Raw genomic sequence first — 20,375 nt, 5'->3', positions numbered from 1 at the left:
TATATGGGGCCGGTGCCCTACTCCTTTGAGCCACAGGCCCTGACCTTCTTTGTTAAATCTTAACTGTGTAAAATTCTTTTCCCCCTCTTCACACCTTCCCTGCCTTGTTTGCCTGAGGCATTGACCTCTCAAACCCTGCCTTCTTGCCTTGATAGCAAATCATAGCATCTTTACCTTCCTTCTTTGTCTTGTGGAGAGGTCAAACATATACTATGAAAGGCCTCCGTTGTAGGGAGTTCTGCTAATCTTGGGGGAGTAGGCTAGAGGGGGACTTAGCCATCCCTCCCTGTGCTGAAGTATGAAAACTCGCTGAAGGCAGCAAGCTGGTAAACCTACACGTCACCTCATGCACCTAGACTCATGTCACACTGCCCTTTCGTGCCTGATGTCCAATGTCTTGCAAAGCATAGTTTTATGTGCATTATCTCCTTTTCCCCTTCAGGTTGTTGCTTCCTGTTACTTCAGAGAATTAGAAGTCTCTTGGGTATTTTCTTAAGTCCTTGCATCATCCAAGTCTATGGGAGTTAATAGAAACAGCAGAGATAGCTGTAGGGTGATGACATCAAGTGTCAGGCCACAGGTTCTACAGGCACCAGAAGCTCTTGTAATCAGTGATTTTTATGTGGTCCAAATTAGAATAGTCTGATTTTTCATTGATTTTTTTATTCTTGAGTTAACATTCCTTGTGTTATGAATTTTAAACTTATGGTTGTAAAACTGGTCAATAAATAATGAGGAGAAACCAACTACAAATTGTGCTGTTCTATTTATTGACAAATTTTTACTTGAATATAAGGGATTCAGTTTCACATTCAAATTGTTCTCTAAATCTCTAAAATGTTCTCTTACTATTTTTGCCCTGAAGAGCGAAACCAGATGGCACAGGTCTTATATGGCTGGTGTTGGTAGGAGAGGGTTAAAGAAATGACATTCTCTGTCCCCAGCCAGAAATTCTGTAACCTAAGGTTGAGGAGTGGAAAGCAGAGGCACTGTCCCCAGAGACCTATACTCAGGCACCAGAGCCTGGGAGAGAAAGGGAGGGAGCCCTAGGGCATTGGGGAAGGGAGGATGGGCCCACTGGGTTCCAGATTCAACCATGGGACAGAAGGCAGGAGAGAAAAAATAACACTTCAGAATGAAAATGGCTGACACTTAATTGTGGAGTCCTCCTGCAAGCATACTTAGTCTATACTCTGGCCTGTGAAGAAACTTGGAGAAAGACCTTCACAAAAACCATGGCCATACACACGAGTTTCTTCCAGCCTTTTCTTACTCATTTCTCCTGTCTAACGTCATATCGGGAGCCAGCATAAGTGTCCCCGCTGGCACAGGCCTATTGCAAAGGACTCTACAAACCTCTTTGCCCACTTCCCCTCCTCCTCACACCTCTAGACACATCCTCCCAGGACACAGGAACTGAAGGGGAAACACAAACCTCAGTGGGCTACTGGGAGGCAGCTGCTGGTGGACCCTCTGGACAGCATTCTGCCCTCCAGCAGGGAGGAGCAGAAAGAGGGAGGAGCTAAGGATGAGAATAAACAAGCCTGCTCAGGGAGGAACACAGGAGGAGGTGGAGTCTGAGAGGCTGGACTTCAGTGAAGCTTGTCAGACCTCTTCAGGAGGAGTGCTGGATGAAACAGGCCCCAAGTTCCTTCAGCACAGCTGAGGTGAGTGCAGGAGGCCTGGGGTACATCCAGGTGTGTGGGTTTCCTGTGGTGAGGGATCTCCCATTAGGTCTACTGAGGGGGTGAGAAACCAGACTGAACAACCTGGTTGAGAGGAGGTGAGAGGAGGTCAAGGAAGCCCCTGACTCAAAGGATAGGCAGCCGTAGCAATTTCTATGAAGGTGTTAGAACTTGCCTAAGGATAGTGTTCAAGCAGTGGCCAGTTTACGGGACACCTGTCTAGAGACTGGCAGGGGCTGACAGCAGACTCAGTGGGGTCAGATTGGGGCTGCATTGGGGTTGGGTTGGGGTTTGGTGTGTGAAGAGGGCCCAGGTTGTCAGTGTGGCTGAAGTTTGGTCTATCACTGGGGGTCTGGTAATGGCTGCATTGAGGTGGGAGCCCTCGGTGGAGTCAGGGTCATTCTATACAGTGCATCAGGGGTCAGGCTATGTAGCTGAGACTAGGGCTTTGTAATCTTCCCAGGGGGTTGGTCCTGGCTCATCTCTGCCCAGAATCAGGATTCAGTCTTCAGCTCTTTTAAAGAGTGGATTAATGTGCCCTTCCTTGCCACATGTGGCTACTTGTAGCTTTCCAAACGAGGTTTGTTCTCATTATTTCTCTGGGACCTTCCGTTTGCCAGATGTAATTTTTATTTTTATTTTTTTTTGCAGTTTGGCCGGGGCTGGGTTTGAACTCACCACCCTCGGTAAATGGGGCCGGCACCCTACTCACTGAGCCACAGGCACCACCAAATGTAATTTTAAAAACAAATTATATCAGGTTTGTTTCTTAAGTTCTCCCGAGTCACTTAGAATTAAAGTGAAGTTATTTGCCATCTCCTGCCACCCCCTGTTACTTGATCTGGTCTTGCCCTCCCCAGGCCTTTCCATGCTTTCTGTGCTCCAGCCACCTTTACCTGCTTTCTGTTCAATGAGTGCCCCAGACTCATTCTTGCCTGAAGACCTTTTCCCTGGCTGTCCCCTGTGCCTGGGAGGCTCTTTCCTTAGATCTTAGAATGGTTGGCATTTTCTTATCACATGGCTCATACATCACGTCCTCAGAGGGGTTTCTCTGATCCTATCTCACGTGTGGGTGCCCGGCACCCGTCTTCCTCTACTCTATCACTCGTCCTCGTCTTTTGTACACTTACCTGTACCTGACATTTTCTTGCTTATTTATTTCTTTTGCTTTTTTTTGTTGCCCTAGATCTCCTAGTACATGAGATCCATGAGAGCAGTGATCTTGTTTGTTTTATGCGCTGTTTGATCTCCAGTTTTGACACTCAGTAAGTTTTTTTTTTTTTTTTTTTCCAGACACAGAGTCTCACTTTGTCACCCTTGGTAGAGTGCTGTGGTGTTACAGCTCACAGGAACCTCCAACTCCTGGGCTTAGGCGATTCTCTTGCCTCAGCCTCCCGAGTAGCTGGGACTACAGGTGCCTGCCACACACCCGGCTGTTTTTTGTTGCAGTTTGGCCGGGCCTGGGTTTAAACCTGCCACCCTCAGTATATGGGGCTGGTGCCCTACTCCTTGAGCCACAGGCACGGCCTGAAACTCAGTAAGTTTTTGTTGTCTAATTCAAAGCCACTATCTCCCAGTCCCCCTAATGGCTTGGTTAACTGCAGCTGGTTCCACAAGTTGTCAGAAATCACCTCCTCAAGAAAGCTCTCTGAGCCTACAAAGCTTGGTGAGCTGTTACTGACTTTGCTTCCATGCTCTTGTGCTTACCCTTGTCCTGGCACTTATCACAGTGTGCTAAAAGTTTTTCTAGTTTCCCCCTGCCCCTGGAGGGTGAGACCATGCCTTCTTCACTTTGTGCCTCTGTGTCTCCAGAGTTCAGCACAGAGTCAATCAATCAATAGCTGATGAGAAAATGAGCACACTGACAAAAGTCCCACATCAGACATTTCCCCAGCCAGAGTAGCTCCTAAGGGCATTAATACCTAAGTCCAGCTTTGCAGCTGTGTAACACTTATCTGGTCCCACTGTGGAAGTAGAGGACTAGGGACCCTAGGAACTCTGATTTTAGGGGGCCAGGCTGACTTGAGTGATTAGGGTGGGATGGGGCCTCACTTTGCTTTTTTGGAGTTTTGTGGCCAACACCTTGCAAGAGTTCATCTGCTTTATCAAATCCAAGCAAGGTACAGGGGACTGCAGATGCAGATAATTTGGGTGGATGTGATTCTCACCGAGCACTAGGGAAAGGGCTCTCTCTCTAAGAATCAAGTGAGAAGCTCTCACAGTCCTGGCCAGCTACAGTATTGCCCCTGAGGTCTACCATCCTCTCTGGGCCTGGGAAAAGGAGTCAGAGGTTCCCAGGTATGTCTCGGATCCCTTCCAAAGATATTCTCTTCCAAATGTTCTTAAATGCTGGCAGTAGCCCAATAGGCCCCAACTCCATTGCTCTGGGCATGGGACAGTCTGTGTATTTAGCCTATCTTGTGACAGCAATCACAGATCCCCTCCTTGGTCTCTTTCCACACTGAACCTAAGTGGGGAGAGCTGGTCAGGTATCTTTAGTTGTAGAGGGGCCCTGGACTCTTGGGTCTTCAATTTTGGATTCCTTGGAGATTAGCATTGAAATGGTTCTTAAAGCACCAGTCAACTCTTAAGGAGCCTGGCATATTGAAAAGCAATGGATTTGGCACTAAGGTGTCTAAACCTCAACATCCTTATCTGTCAAATGAGATTAATAATACATACTTGATCAGGTTGACAAGAGGCTCTAATTAGGTAAGAAGGAAGTATTTGATAGAGGATAAAGTTTTTGAATCTCTATTGTGGGGCCTGCCCATGTCACAGACAGCGCAGTTGGGGCTGGAAGAGGAGGCAGGTGCCTCATGTCCCTATTTGGAGAGTCCTTTTTGCTGCCCTCTTGGTTTCCCTTCTAAGAACTTACATGGGCCCAGTGTCAGACTTACAAAGACCATCTTGTACCTTACCTCTTAGGCAGATGTTATTAGTTTTCAGAAGGTTTAACACAATTAGAGGCAGTCTAGAAAGTGTATAGGCCTTGGTGTTAGACAATCTAGGTTAAGTTTCTGCCTTAACAGTCAACTCTTAAACCCTGGGAGTATTATCTAAGGTCTTGGAGCTTCAATTATCTCACATGTAATATAAAGATGATATATAGAACTTCTACTATGGTTAGAGATATTCTTTACACAGATGGCATTGCTTAGTGTCTGGCATTTTGTAGACACTTAATAATCTATGTTCATAATATAAAACAATAAAATCAGGGCTGAGAGTGACCTTGTTGTCCGCTTGGGTCAGAAGAGATAGGGCTAGTAGCCTGTGGTCTTCCTCCCTGCCTGCTTTTCTGTGGGTCTCTGAGAAGGAAAGAATTCAGAATTCTGGGGCAGAGAGTGATGATGGGCTGTTGGTGATGGGGCTGAGCGGGCACAAGAAGACTGAGTCCTTAAGGCTGGGAGGAAGGAAAGGAGACTAAGGGCCTCACAGTGGATTTCCACTCAGTAAGTTGAGGCTATGCTTCTCCATTTCTGAGAAATGGCTGAGTTTCATAGTTATCTAAGAAACATTTCTGGGACTTGCTAAGATAATTCAAATTTTCAAGAGAAAATCTCAAGCATAGTGCTATTCCCTGGAGATCAGGGCAGTGTGTGAGCTTTCTTTCTTTTCTTAAAAAATAAATATGGAGGGCGGCGCCTGTGGCTCAGTCGGTGGGGCGCCGGCCCCATATACCGAGGGTGGCGGGTTCAAACCCGGCCCCGGCTGAACTGCAACCAAAAAATAGCCGGGCGTTGTGGCGGGCGCCTGTGGTCCCAGCTACTCGGGAGGCTGAGGCAGGAGAATCGCTTAGGCCCAGGAGTTGGAGGTTGCTGTGAGCTGTATGATGCCACGGCACTCTACCCGAGGGCCATGGAGTGAGACTATGTCTCTACAAAAAAAAAAAAAATAAAAAAATAAATATGGAGGGTGGTGCCTGTGGCTCAGAGGGGTAGGGCGCTGGCCCCATATGCCAGAGGTGGCGGGTTCAAACCCAGCCCCGGCCAAAAACTGCAAATAAATAAATAAATAAAATAAAAAATTATAAAAAAAATAAATAAATATGGAATACTTCATGAATTTGCATGTCATCCTTGTGGAGGGGCCATGCTAATCTTCTCTGTCTCATTCCAATTTTAGTATATGTGCTGCCGAAGCAAGCACAGTGTGGGCTTTCTTTAAAAAGCTTTCTTAGTTTATTTTTATTTGATTGTGTTTTACTTTCAAAATAGAGTTGATTGAGTTCCTACTACTTCCAGGCTCCAAACCATGTCTCTGAGTCTTAACACTAACTTCTGCTCAGGGTGGAGGGCCACCTGGAAGTCATTTGGTTCCTCTGTCTACCTGTTGGAGGGACTCTTAGAGATTTAGATGCTGTAGGGTGGTGGTTGGGCTGGCTGCCTGGCCCGCTCTGTCCTTCATTTCTCTCCTGCTGCAGTCTTCTGAGGTCTAGCCTGATAGTTTACTCCCATCTGTAATAGTTTCCCATCTGTAATAATTAGGGATGATGAGCATTTTTTCATATGTTTGTTAGCCATTCATCTGTCTTCTTCTTCTTTTTTTTTTTTTTTTTTTGCAGTTTTTGGCCAGGGCTGGGTTTGAACGCCCCACCTCCCGCATATGGGGCCAGTGCCCTACACTGGTGAGCCATAGGCATAGACACTGTCCTCATCTGTCTTCTTTAGAGAAGGTTCTACTCATGTCTCTTGCCCATTGATATATGGGATTGTTGGCTTTTTTCATGTGGATTAACTTGAGCACTCTATAGATCCTAGTAATCAAGCTTTCATCTGATTCAAAATATGCAAATATCCTTTCCCATTGTATAGGTTGTCTGTTTGCTTTGGTTGTTGTCTCCTTAGCTTTACAGAAGCTTTTCAGTTTAATTAAGTCCCATGTGTTTATTTTTATTGTTGTTTTTTATTGTTGCAATTGCCATGGCAGTCTTCTTCATAAAGTCTTTCCCCAGGCTGTTATCTTCCAGTGTTTTTCCTATGCTTTCTTTGAGGATTTTTAGAAGTCTGGATAAGTATAAAACTATAGACAGGCACTTGGGTAAGAGTGAAATACAGAGAGTTTAGGATAAAATGAGTGTTGTGTTTTATTGGATTGGGGTTTATCATAATAAAATAGGTGCTTATTATGTTCTAGATTAAGATTGAAATAGCTATTAAGCTTAAATCTTAGGCTAATATTCAAGTTAGGGCTAAGACTAGAATTGGGGGATCATTAGATTGGTGATGAGGTTATGTTTAACTGTTAATCTGTTACTACTAGTATTGCTACATTTGGACTGGAATTAATCTTAGAGATAGTCTAACCATACGCTGAGATTTATAGTTTAGTGTTAAGCAAAAGGGAGAAAAAGGATAGGCTAGGGCAGAGAGAGTGATGAGATATTTTTGTCATCTAAGATTGATATATACTCAGCCTTTTTTTGAGAACTAAATGATTTAAAATAGACTTTAACATTTTTATCTTAGTGTTTTACTTGCTGTCAGGATTTACTATACTGATGGGGTTAGTAACTGGAACTATGTGAATTTGCCCATAATCCTTGGGTTGTGGTTAGCATGAATTTAGAATAGTATCAGAATTTGAATGGGCAATGGAATTGGAGTTTGGGTTTGAGAATATGACATTGGGATGGAGCAAGTTGTGGTATTGGGATTTTGGAAGATCTGATAATGGCTTATCTTTGCATTACAGCCCTTACCTGCCTGGCGGTGGTGATCACTCATCTTTATCACTATGGTGGGCCCCAACAGCAATGGATCCAGTGCCACATATTTCATCCTAATAGGCCTCCCAGGCTTGGAAGAAGCACAGTTCTGGTTGGCCTTTCCATTATGCTCTCTCTACCTTATTGCTGTGCTAGGTAACTTGACCATCATCTACATTGTATGGACTGAGCACAGTCTACATGAGCCCATGTATATCTTTCTTTGCATGCTTTCAGGCCTTGACATTCTCATCTCCACCTCATCCATGCCCAAAATGATGGCCATTTTCTGGTTCAATTCCACTACTATCCAGTTTGATGCTTGTCTGTTACAGATGTTTGCCATCCACTCCTTATCTGGCATGGAGTCCACAGTGCTCCTGGCGATGGCCTTTGACCGCTACGTGGCCATCTGCCACCCACTACGTCATGCTACTGTGCTCACGTTGCCTCGTGTCACCAAGATTGGCATTGCTGCTGTGCTACGGGGAGCTGCACTGATGGCACCCCTGCCTATCTTCATCAAGCGGCTTCCCTTCTGCAGCTCTAATATCCTTTCTCATTCCTACTGCTTACACCAAGATGTCATGAAGCTGGCCTGCGCTGACAACCGTGTCAATGTCATCTATGGCCTCATTGTCATCATTGCTGCCATTGGGCTGGACTCACTTCTCATCTCCTTCTCATATCTGCTTATCCTTAAGACTGTGTTGGGCTTGACACGTGAAGACCAAGCCAAGGCATTTGGCACTTGTGTCTCTCATGTGTGCGCTGTTTTTATATTCTATGTTCCTTTCATTGGATTATCTATGGTGCACCGTTTTAGCAAGCGGCGTGACTCCCTCCTGCCCATAATCATGGCCAACATCTATCTGCTTGTCCCTCCTGTGCTCAACCCTATTGTCTATGGAGTGAAGACAAAAGAGATCAGGCAGCGCATCCTGCGTCTTTTCCATGTGGCCACACACACTTCAGATCACTAAGTGTCAGTGTGATCAAACTCTTTTTCATGCAAAGTCTTCTAATTCAGAATTTAATACCAACATTTTGGAAGACAGTATTAAGAGAAAAAAATCTCATGTAATAAAAATATAATTCAGATCCTTCAAAGATGAATCTGGTTTGGGAATCTCCATGTGGAAAGTGATGGCAGGATTATATACTTCCAATCTCAACTTTCAAATATTTTGCTCTTTGTTATCTTTATATGTAATTATTAAGACCTTGAGTTGGTTGTGGTTAGGGAGTTATTATTTTTCATTTTACCATCCAGTATAAATCTAAACTGATTCTACTGATGGTCTACAGCATTCTGAGATAAGGATGGTACATTTAAAGAACATTTACCAAAAGGCTTAAGCATTTAAGAAAAATAAAGGCAAAAGAAGAATAAACACAAGGATACAATAAAATGAGATAATTCGTCCTACTTCCTCTTTAGAACTCCCAAACATATTGGATCTCAGGAAAAGAGATGTACCTGGATTACCTCCTTCAACATAACCTCTACAGAGACAAAGTACTTTCTTTTCTTCTGGGCACTAGCCCCCAAAGGGAAGATTGGAAGTAAAGCCTTGAAAAGACTACATTTGCCTGTATTAATGATAGATGACATACTCCATTCTGAGAGTTTTCATAGCATATAAACACTCTCTCTCTGTATTTAATTTTCGACGAACCTTTTGATTTAGGCAGGGATGTTATTAATACCAATGGGGAAATTGATGTTCAATGAAGATCAGTGAATTACATGAGGTCACACAAGCTCAAAAAAAAAAAAAAATTCCCTATCCCACATTGTGTGGAAGAACTGTCAGAGAGACCAGTAGGATAGTGAATTAGGCATTTCCAGAATCTTGCACTTTCTAGAAAAGATATTTAACTTCTTATCACTCATCTAATGTTGTATTTAGGAGTTTCCTGATGCAGAATTTTTGGCTTTAATCCCAGGAGTTCTTAATCATTATCCCGGTCCAGTTGCCACAGCAACTGCGTAGTGGAAGCAAGAGTGTGTTTGGGAGTTACTGAACAGTGGCTTGTTTGGGAAATTGTGTGATTAGCAGAGGAATCACTGAGACATCTGAGAGATACTTTATGGAGAGTTATAGTTGAGAACTTCCAGAATCTCATGGAAGAATTACAGAACTGACTACCACAGACCAGGGAGTTAACAGCAAGAGGCACCATGAGGCTGAGTAGTACCTTTGTGGCTGTCCAGGAAACAAGGCTAAGGGAAGGATGGGACCACAAAAAGTGAAGAGAGCATGTAAGTGGACACCATGTGTCCCAGGACTTACAGCTTTCCTATAGAAGCTCACAGCCTTGATAATTGGATATCAAGAGCGTAGGTGAGGGCAATAAAGGCTGCATCCCTGCCAGATCTACTTAGCATGACTATGGCATCAGAGGGCCACATGGGAGCCCTGCAAGCCAGAACAGCAGTTCCAGAGGGAAGCAGAATAGGAAGTAGTGGGTGCAGCCACTGTAGGAGTGCAGTATGAGTGGACAGGGCAGGAATGAGATCACTATGACAGGGGATGCTAGTCAGACCCAAAGTGAAGTAGGTGAGTAGGAGAGGCAGGCAGCATAGTAGAGAGCATGGTATATAGGCCAGCCAGAATTTTCTGGCCATAACTACACAGAGGCCTGCCTTATAGAGAGGACACATAAGGGTAGCATATTTTAATTTTTGAACTGAATCCAGAAGATGAGAACTGTGGGCAGTATGGAATCTTCTATGCCCAGGTGAGTAGTGGCCAAAAGTACTAGGAGAATAAAGTAAGGTTGGTACAGGCTTTGGTCACTTTGAACTTTATGAAGGGTCAGCTGTTTGCCCAGAAGTGCCCTGGCATTTGGATCAAGAGAAAGAGAATGAAAGAGAGAGGAAAACCTAATGTAGTTCCTATGTAAAGCAATATATGATGACCTTACACAAAAATCTTGGAAACCCTAAAAGTATAAAAGAGATGGAAATAAAATAGAAATCTTTAACAAACTTGTCACATTAAAATATTGATATAAATATGGTTAACATTTTGGTGTATATTCTTCCATATTTTTAAGATGTATTTGTGTGCATGATTTTGCATGGACATATGGATAAATGTGTGTATTTGTTTTATATTTGTAATCCTACTCAAGACAGATTTATTACCCGCTGATGAACAATAAACAGTTAAATCAGACAGACTCAGCTTAAAATTTTTCTAAGAATGTAGTCATTGTAGATTTTAGAATGGGTTTCAAGTCTATAATGTGAATATGTCTAGGACATGCTTTGATTCTGAATGACTTAACCATTTTTTGAATGCAAACACACAATACATCCCCCACCCCCGCCTTCCTTACGTTTCTCAACAAGTGCTGAATACCAGAAATAGCAGCAAAAGTATAGCAGGCGTTTCCTAACTTCTAGACAACATCTCTGGTGATTTGCTTCATGAAGACTCACTGAGGTAGTTTCTCTAGAAGAAGCTAGATTTAAGAACCTGGTTAAAGAGCAGATGCAGATTCTTTTTAAGGGATTTGACTGGAAAGTTAAGATATGTTCTAGACAAAGGTTTTCATCACATGCCCTTCACATGAGTGTAATTTTACCTTCCCCATTTCCTTTGTTTGGATCTTCCTACCTCTGGCCCTACTTGGACCTTAGGTGAGTCTTAGAGAAGTCTGAATAATATTAAATCTCAGTGTCCAAGTCCCTTGCTAATTCTTTTAGGTTATGTATTGAAATATTTCATTAACATGTCTTGTGCCTTCTATCATGACTACCAAGTCTTAGGTCCAGATAGTCACTCCTTGCATGGACAATTGCCAGCCACAACCTTCACATTGGAATCCTTGCCTTGATTGTCTTTTCACCAGTCCTAAATCCCATGTAGCCTGGAGGTGTTTTTCCAAACACATTTCTCCTTTTCTTACTTGCTTAAAATCCATCAGAAGTCTTTTACTGCATCCTATATACAGTTTGAACTTCTTAGAATAACAGTTGTTTCCTCTTCCCTTTGTTCCTATTCCCATTCCATTTTTCCATTATAGTATCTCTAATTTTTCTATATATGATACCATTCAGCTCTATAATACTTGCTGTTTCTCAGTGTTTTCATGTACTTGTAAGCATATCATTCTACTGCCTTATATAAATTTCCTGATGCCATTTTTTTTTTTTTTTAGTAACCTCTCATAAAATAAAGCCCTTTATGAATTGTCAGGCCAAAAAATGTATTCTTTCTTCTGTGCTGCAAGACCTCATTGTGCCACTGAGACTGCTGAGTATTATCTACTCAAGCTAATAAACTATATTATATCATTTTTAATTTGAGATAAGACTTTCACATACATGGAGGATCATCTTCTCTTACTGTGCCTGGCTTTCTTGAGATAGACCTGAGTTTGCAAAAGGGCCATAATTTACCACTGATTTAGGGTTTCAGAATGGATGCTCATTGCTTATCTCTTAGACATAGTACACTCAAAGTTCTTCCCTGGAATCTTGTAGTTTTTAATTTTAGACTTGATAGGAAGGTAGTGAAACTTATGAAGAATCAGGTTGTGGTCTCGCCCCTTCCACTCATAAGCAAGCCAGGGAGTTACAAGGCTTTTCACTCTAAGGTGAAGGAAGTGGATATGGAGAATCTGGAGGAAATCTGAAATGGGGCATAGAAGAGAATGCAGTTGTCAATGTCAAGGCAGGGAGCTGCCAGGCAAGGGAGTCTTTTGGAGAAATGAACATTCCTTTTTGGAGAAAAGGTCACAAGAAGAACTCATGCTGAAGCAGGTAACACCACATCACTGAGTCGCTAGCCAGCATCACCTGATCAATGCATTTATTTTTCATTTATTCAATAAACATTTATGGAGAAAATCTTTCGATATAGGGAACCATGTTAGGAAAGCTACAGATTTGAAGATTAAGACAGAGGACCTGACTTTAGAGAACCTTCAGGAATTGTATATTATCTTAACAGTATATACATTATATAAGTTATATTATAACAGTATATAAAATTGTTTTTAATTTTTCTTTAAATTTCTTCTTTGGCTTGCAGTTTATTTAGAAGTATATGATTTAGTTTCCAAATATCTTTGATTTTTAGGGATATTTATGCTACTGCTTTCTAATTCAATTTTCTTGTGATCAGAGGATACATTTTGTAAAAGGTGAAAGAGATATATGTATGATTTGAAGATAAACCAGAGTATGAGAAAGAACATATTTTGGATGATTTGAATCCTTTTAAATTTATCAAAACTTCTTTTATGGAACAAACTATTTTGGATTAATTCTTCTTAAATGTTTTAGGTCCATGTAAAAATGCTTGCTGACTGCATGTGAGACCCACCTGAGGAATATTTTCTTTTTTTTTTTTTATTAAATCATAGCTGTGTACATTGATATGATCATGGGGCATCATTCACTAGCTTTACAGATGGTTTGAGGAATATTTTCTAAGTGAACACTTCTAGGTCCATTGATATGTGTGATTCTGGTACATGAGGTCCACCTTAGCTATGCAATTTTAGGCCTTAAAGCTATGCAATTTTAAAAATTCCATAAGTAATCCCTACAGGAAGCAAGGTTTGAAAGCTCCTTGTTATGACGAGAAGTATGGGATGGTAGGTGCTGAAGGTAACAATGGCCTTTTGAACATGAGTGAGAGCTGGAAACTGAGGGCATTCTTCAGGATTATGCTTTCTTTGGGTTAATGTATGGTATGGAATAGGGACTTTGATACCAGGAAAGCAATCTGGTTTAAGAGCTATAGGAATCAGGCATTTCAGCTTCTGCAGGGCTGTTACTGTTAGTAAATAGAAGTTGTCTTCAATAGGACATGAAAACAGTCTTAACTAGGAAATGCAAATAACAAACTCTGAAACATATGATTTTTTTTGGGGTGGGGCAGAGTCTCATTTTGTCACACTTGGTAGAGTGCTATGGCATCACAGCTCACAGCAACTTCAAGCTCTTGGGCTCAAGTGATTTTCTTGCCTCAGCCTCCCAAGTAGCTGGGACTACAGGCAGCTGCCACAGTTTCTGGCTATTTTTAGAGATGTAGTCTTATTCTGGCTCAGGCTGGTCTCAAACTCCTGAGCGCAGGCAATACGCATGCCTTGGCCCCCAAAGTGCTAGGATTACATATGTGAGCCACTACGCTTGGACTGAAACATATGATTTTATATGCACTTAAGAGTCATTTCATTTTTTAGTCATCAAGTTTCCTCATACCTATTCCCACACATGCTTTCTTCTCCTTGTGTAATGCTTATCATGTTTGAATACCATCTCTTTTCACTGTTGAATCTATCTTTGCTCATTGTTAAATCACCAGCAAAGGGCTCAGCACCCATAGCACATTGAATACAGTGCCAGCCACATACACTGAAGGTGGCAGGTTTAAACCCAGCCTGGGCCAGCTAACCAACAATGACAACTGCAACCAAAAATAGCCAGGCATTGTGGTGGGCACCTGTAGTCTCAGCTACTTGGGAGGCTGAGGCAAGAGAATCGCTTAAGCCCAAGAGTTTGAGGTTGCTGTGAATTGTGATGCATAGGTACTCTACTGAGGGCATTATAGTGAGAATCTGTCTCAAAAAAGAAAAAAAAAATCCCCAGCAAAGTACCTAGGATGTGGTAGAGTTTACAGCAGACATTGGCTACTTTTTATGTAATTAAATTCTGGCCATTACTTTCAATATTAGTGAAAGTGACACATGCCACTTCTATACCTGCCTTATAACCCTCGGGCCCCTATGCAATCTTCCATATTGACATTAAATGTGATTTGGGAAGCTATAGTCTTACACATGGTGAATCATAGCAGCTCAGTTTCTCAGGAAACTCAGTAGAGCCAATTTCCTCCCAGTTGCTACCCCTACTTATACTTGCACCAGGAAGTTGAAAAAGTAAAATATAAACTAATGATGTGTCAAGTCTCTAAAAATCATTCTGTAATGCTTAATGTTTTCTAGCCTTGTAAATACAGTACTAATTAATAGTTGTTGAATAAATAAACTAAAAACTAAAAAAAAAAAAAAAACCCTGAAAAGTGGGGGGCTCAAGTAAGACTGCTCTTTGTCCTTCCCGAGCAGACATTGGAAGTATCAAAGGGGAAGACCTTTCCTTATACTAGTATAATTATTACAAAGTCTTTATTACTCAAGATGCCATCAAGCTGGGTCTCATACAGGTTTTTACTAATTTGTTTTGCATCACTCCCCTCCCACTTTCTCAGGAAACTTACATTATTGACACTCCTCCCTCATAGATATTTCATTTCACCCTCTGAAATGAATCACTCTTGGCATTTATCTGTTGCACGGAGTCCCTTATACACGATCAGTGACGCAGAGTATAGACCTGCAATTGAAATAGTATGGAACAAAGTGGCCACAAGCTCTATGATGGTGAGTAGCAAACTTCTTTATTTCTTCCAAGCTTATATAGGCACATAACTTAATCAACAAACACATGACTTAAACCTTGGCCCCAGGCCTCTTACTGCCTGGTATTTACTGGCCTATGTATAAACCGGATTAACTGATAACCATTTTACTAATATTATCTAAACTATCCTTATGGGCTAAGGTTTAACTGGATTAACTGATAACTACTTCACTGAAGTTATTCTTACGCTAAGTAATCAAAAACAAAACCACAAAACAAGATTTTGGGGAAATAAGCTGTTTGAACGCTTGACCATCTGGAGGTAGTTAATCATCTTTAGGGAGTAGTCTGGAAAATCCTGAGATATACAGGTAACTGACTGCTGGCCTGCCTCTGCTCAGCCCTAAATCACTTTTACATGATTAGGTTCTAAGCCACATATGGAGTTCTATCCAGGATTTTTTCCTTTCTAACTCACAAAAGACTTTAAACTTGCCTTCACAAAATGGAAACATTTAAAGGTTTATGTATAGGCTTTTCGCCTATATTTACCATGTTCAAATTTGTTTCCTATTTAAAACAGCAATGACAACAAGTAAATCTATCTGGAACCCACATTCCTTTTTTATATCTTCCTTTTAATAGCCAGATTTCTTAGACAAGTTATCTATAATTTATCTTCATTTCTGCATCTCTCATATAATTCTTTCAAAGAACTTTAACTATACATCATCAAGGGCCTCTGTGTGCCTGTGATTTACAGTCTTTATCCTTACCAGATTTCTCAACAACATTTATCACAATTAACCACTCTTTCTTTTTTGATATGTTTTCTTACTTTGCCCTTTGTGGCACCACAGGATGATTTTCCTCTCTCTCTCTCTGGATATTTCTTAGTTTCCTTTGCACATACATTCTGCTCCCTCTGGTAAGAAAACATGGTGTAGAAGGAACTAGAAGCATGCCTCTAATTCTTATGAAATCACACTTCTATTGCCATCTGTGTATCAGGGACTTAAATTGTACCTCTGGAGTAAACTATTGTGACAGTGCAGACTTTCATGCTTGCAGATGTATTGGCTTCTGCAAATTTGCCATTTAGATGCTTCTAAAGGAGTTCAAGGTCAAAGTGTACAAAATAAAATTCATGATATGCTTTACCCAATTATATTCTTCTGTTCATGTCTCATCTATCACTTAATTGCACCACTATTTATCCTAATATGCAAGCCCCAAGGCTCAGAGTCATCCTTGGTCCATTCCCTTTTTACTCATAGTCTTCACGGTCAATCCATAATCAAGTTATATAATTTATACTTCTTTTATAACTTTGGACTTGGCTGTTTTTCTTTGTCTGTACCACCACTCTCCTAGTTCAAATTTATAATAAATCTCATCAAAACTATTTTAATAGCTTTCTAACCATTAAATTTGCATGTATTATAGCTTTAATGCAATCTATGCTCCATAATACAATATACAATGATCTTCCCAAAGGAAAATATGATTATGTCAAAACCACTGCCGCCGCTGCTTAAAACACTAATTATTTTTCTTTTTTTTTTTTTTTTTTTTTTTTTTGGCCGGGGCTGGGTTTGAACCCACCACCTCTGGCATATGGGACCAGCGCCCTACTCCTTGAGCCACAGGCGCCACCCAACACTAATTATTTTTCATCTTTTTGGCTGATTCTCGTTTATATTTTCAGGTTACTCTTGAAACATAGGCTCTTTGCTCTTTGACTTCAGGTCCTATTACCTTTTGTTTCATTCCTTTATCTCAGCCTGCTTCCTCCTTCTAAAGATCTTTGGAGATGTGATTTTTCTCTGCCTAATACATCTTCCCCTAATTACTCTTCCCTACTTAATTTATCTTCAACATTCAGGCCTCTCCTTAATTACCATTCCTTGAGAAAAACCACCCTAATACCTTAGAGCAGATCAGATAACTTTTATTGTAACTTTCATAGAAAGTTTGTCCATTTGTTAATGCACTTATTTAGTCATTGTGATAGGCAGAATTCTAAAATATCCCTAAAAAGCCTTGCTCTAGTTCCCAGAACCATTGAATATGGTCAGATATCACTCCTGGGGTTATATTATGCCATATGTCACTGTTGGTCTCAAGATGAGGAGATACTATCCAGGTGGGCTTAGTCTAATCACATGAGCCCTTTTAAGGGGAAACGTTTCTCAAGTTGGCAGCAGAAGTCAGAGATAAGCAAAGCATGACAAAAATGTGATGTACTTTTGCTGGTTTGATGATGGAGAGGCCATGAGAGAAGAAAGATAGGCAACCCCAGGAAGCTGAGGGAGGCCAGTAGACAGGATAGAAAAGGTAATGCCAGTGGCACAGTCTCCAGGAACTGGATTGTGCCAATAATGACAATGAACTCAGGAGCAGTTCCTTTCCCAGGGATTCTGAATTCCTTGTCAGCTAACACATTTATTTTAGTCTTATGAGATCCACAACAAAGAACCTGGCCAAATTCATTGATACTTCTGACCTTCAGAATGTTAAATAATAAATGAGTATGGTTTTAAGTGGCTAATTGTTTTTTCATAATTTGTTATGTAGCAACAGCAAACTAATATAGTGACTAAATACATTTTTAGTGCCATTAATATTAGTGCTATCAAAATAAGTGTGAACCCTGCAGTGAAGATGCAATGTAGGCAAAGGCGGCTTAGACTCTACCCTCATGGAGGATACAGTCTATTGGGGGAAAAGAAGCCTAAACGAATACTGCGTAGTGCTTTGGCAAATATGTATTAATTTGTATACATATTTAATAAATGTGCATTCCTTGCACAAGGTTTTGGTACCATTTTATTCTGAGCATATAACAGTGTGCCTGGTACATAGTTGTCCAGAAAGAAAAAAAAAAAAGAACCATTTGCTAACATATGAAGGATAAAATGTTCCCAATCAGTTAGCTCAAGGTATGAGTTAGTTTTAACAGAATTTGAGCAAGTTTTGTTTCCCTGACTTTAAAGCAGGTGTTTTTACCCACTCACACGGTGTTGATATTACATACTAAGATCTTATGAAATTGATCCCAACCTCTAGGGGGAGTAGAAGTGGAGGACATGAGGAGAAGGCCATAGGGGCTTCCAGCTTCACTTTCTCCGAAGATGCACTCAGGCATATAAACAAATCTTAATATTGCATCCCCCTAAAGATATAAACAAATATTGCATCCCCCTAAAGAAATAAACAAATCTTAATATTGCATCCGCCTAAAACTTTTTTCTTTCTTTTACAAGAATGTTTTAAAACCAGAGCATTTCACTGAGGTCTGCAGGACATCACTTCCAGCAAAAGGGTCCAGGAGAACCCCTAGGGTAAAAGAGTATGGAATATTATGCAGCCTTAAAGAAAGGTGGAGACTTTACCTCTTTTATGTTTACATGGATGGAGCTGGAAAATATTCTTCTTAGTAAAGTATCTCAAGAATGGAAAAAAAAAGTACCCAATGTACTGACCCCTACTATGAAACTAATTTAGGGCTTTCACATGAAAACTATAACCCAGTTACAACCTAAGAATAGGGGAAAGGGGAAAGGGAGGGGAGGGAGGGGGGAGGTGGGTAGAAGGAGGGGGACAGGTGGGATCACACCTGCGGTGCATTTTACAAGGATATATGTGAAACTTAGTAAATGTAGAATGTAAATATCTTAGCACAATAACTAAAAAAACGCCAGGAAGGCTATGTCAACCAGTATGATGAAAACGTGTCAAACAGTTTATGAAGCTAATGTATGATGCCCCATGATCATATCAATGTACACAGCTATGATTTAATAAAAAAAAAGAGAGTATTTAATTTAATCAGTTGTATTATATTTCTCATGTCTCCAGTTCAGCTATGCAAATTCATCTGAAAACCTTTTCTCAAAGTTTTCTAATTTTTTAATGTATATTCTTTCTTCTGAAGGACGGAAGTTCCCTGGAAGTAAATGTCTTCAAATTTTCACTTAAATAAGTAAGCCATCACCTGATCACCTATTCAAAGTCATTTATAATTAGATCTTCAAAATAATTACCCAAAATAATTACTGAGTACCTACTATTCCACCAACAACAGTAGGTACTTGAGTATATGTTGGCAAGCTGGGACTCATAGTCTAGTTGAATGGAAAAGTGTTGTATATGTGCAGGAAAAATGTACATTCCTTGAATAATGTGGAAAGGAGAATTAATTAAGCAGGATTTTCTGGGAATTTAGGTATAAATGATAAATAAGAAGACTAGTTGGAAATGACACAGACATGTGGAAGGATGAGAATGCTGTAGGTGTAAAAGGTGTATAGGAAAACCCTGAGACCATATAAGAGCATAAAAACTGATTTATCTTTCTAGCTCTGCTTAGTTCATACATCCAACAATCTAATCTGCATTTCATACTTACAACTCATAGTAAAAAATAATAAATTATTGTTTTCGAACTGGATAAAAGCGAGCACTTTAGCATGGTATATATAGTCCTGAGGAGTGTGGTCACCTACCTTGTGGCTTCATCCTCTACCATTCCCACCTAATGTTGTCCCTTTTGTAGTTTCCAGACAGCAGACTGACTAGCAATCTTTCCTGGTAAGAGATTGGTAACTATAGAATGGCTGTGCCCAGTGTATGATGAAGGCTGCACACTGAGGGCTTTGTGTCCTCTGATGTAAACGGTGTATGTAGGTTACTATGAAAGTTTTGAGATAGACTGTGTTATAGTGTGTTATTTCACTTCCAAGAAACACAGTTGACAGGGTCCTTTCTGATACATCCATGCAACTTTCACACTTTCTGATACACCCATGCAAATTTCAAGTTGTTCGACTTATTGGTGTTGCTGGGAGGCCTTCATTGGTTTCTGTCCCTGTTTCCATCACAAGTGGTAGAGACATAAAAAAAGTATAGGAATGAAAACCTTTTCACAAACACTTTCAGTTCTTCAAAATGTGAAACCCTCTTTTCATATTACTCTTTTTTTCTTAGATTTTTCCTATCTTTAATTCTTACTTTGCCTTGAAAAGCTATACATTTTTAAAGGTCAAATACAAAATATTTTCTCCTTTGTGGAAGTTTTTCCAATCTTACCAGGCAAGTCTGTCCACTACAACTTTGCAGTCCCTGGCAGTCTCTTGAACAGAACTTCCTTGTGGCATTTATTTGTTAATAGTCTGGTTGTGTCTTTGCATGCTGCCTGTCTAGCATCTGGTGTAAGACTGTGAGCTTCTGGAAAAAGAGGAACATGTTACATTTATTTCTCACTCTTTAATTGTCATCACTACTTCTTTGAAAGTAAATGAGGAACATAAATTTGTAATATTAATAAAACTCATAGGCTTCACACTTTTTTATTACATAAATGAAATTTTTTTATTGAATTTTATGAATTAGGGATTTTCAGTGCTTGTTGCCTCAAACAAGTTCCTGTAAGGCTATAACAGTGTTTTTTTTTGTGTGCAGTTTTTAGCTGGGGCTGGGTTTGAACCCGCCACCTTTGGCATACGGGACCGGCACTCTACCCCTTTGAGCCACAGGCGCCGCCCATAACAGTGTGTTTTAACGTACTCTGATCCTAAAATCCTTTCGGATTTCA

General features: G+C 40.6%; 1 protein-coding gene and 1 non-coding gene across 2 annotated transcripts; one reads left to right on the top strand and one right to left on the bottom strand.

Moving 5' to 3' along the window:
• Nucleotides 1–1,597: 1,597 nt before the first annotated feature.
• LOC128565192 (olfactory receptor 51E1) lies at nucleotides 1,598–8,473 on the top strand. Its single transcript, XM_053561539.1, has 2 exons — nucleotides 1,598–1,667; nucleotides 7,383–8,473. Exon 2 carries the CDS (start codon nucleotides 7,425–7,427, stop codon nucleotides 8,376–8,378), a length of 954 nt encoding a protein of 317 aa, XP_053417514.1. The 5' UTR covers nucleotides 1,598–1,667; nucleotides 7,383–7,424; the 3' UTR covers nucleotides 8,379–8,473.
• LOC128566112 (U6 spliceosomal RNA) lies at nucleotides 5,731–5,837 on the bottom strand. The gene has a single exon (XR_008374408.1). It is a non-coding gene; the product is annotated as a U6 spliceosomal RNA (small nuclear RNA).
• Nucleotides 8,474–20,375: the final 11,902 nt, after the last annotated feature.

The sequence above is a fragment of the Nycticebus coucang genome, chromosome 14, assembly GCF_027406575.1.
Source record: "Nycticebus coucang isolate mNycCou1 chromosome 14, mNycCou1.pri, whole genome shotgun sequence".
NCBI lineage: Eukaryota > Metazoa > Chordata > Mammalia > Primates > Lorisidae > Nycticebus > Nycticebus coucang.
The sequence above is the reverse complement of the archived record's forward strand: the minus strand, read 5'-3'. Positions and strand labels throughout refer to the sequence as shown.

Excerpts from the sequence above, each read along its gene's own strand:
- LOC128565192 (XM_053561539.1), top strand. The coding sequence starts at position 7,425 with ATGGTGGGCCCCAACAGCAATGGATCCAGTGCCACATATTTCATCCTA.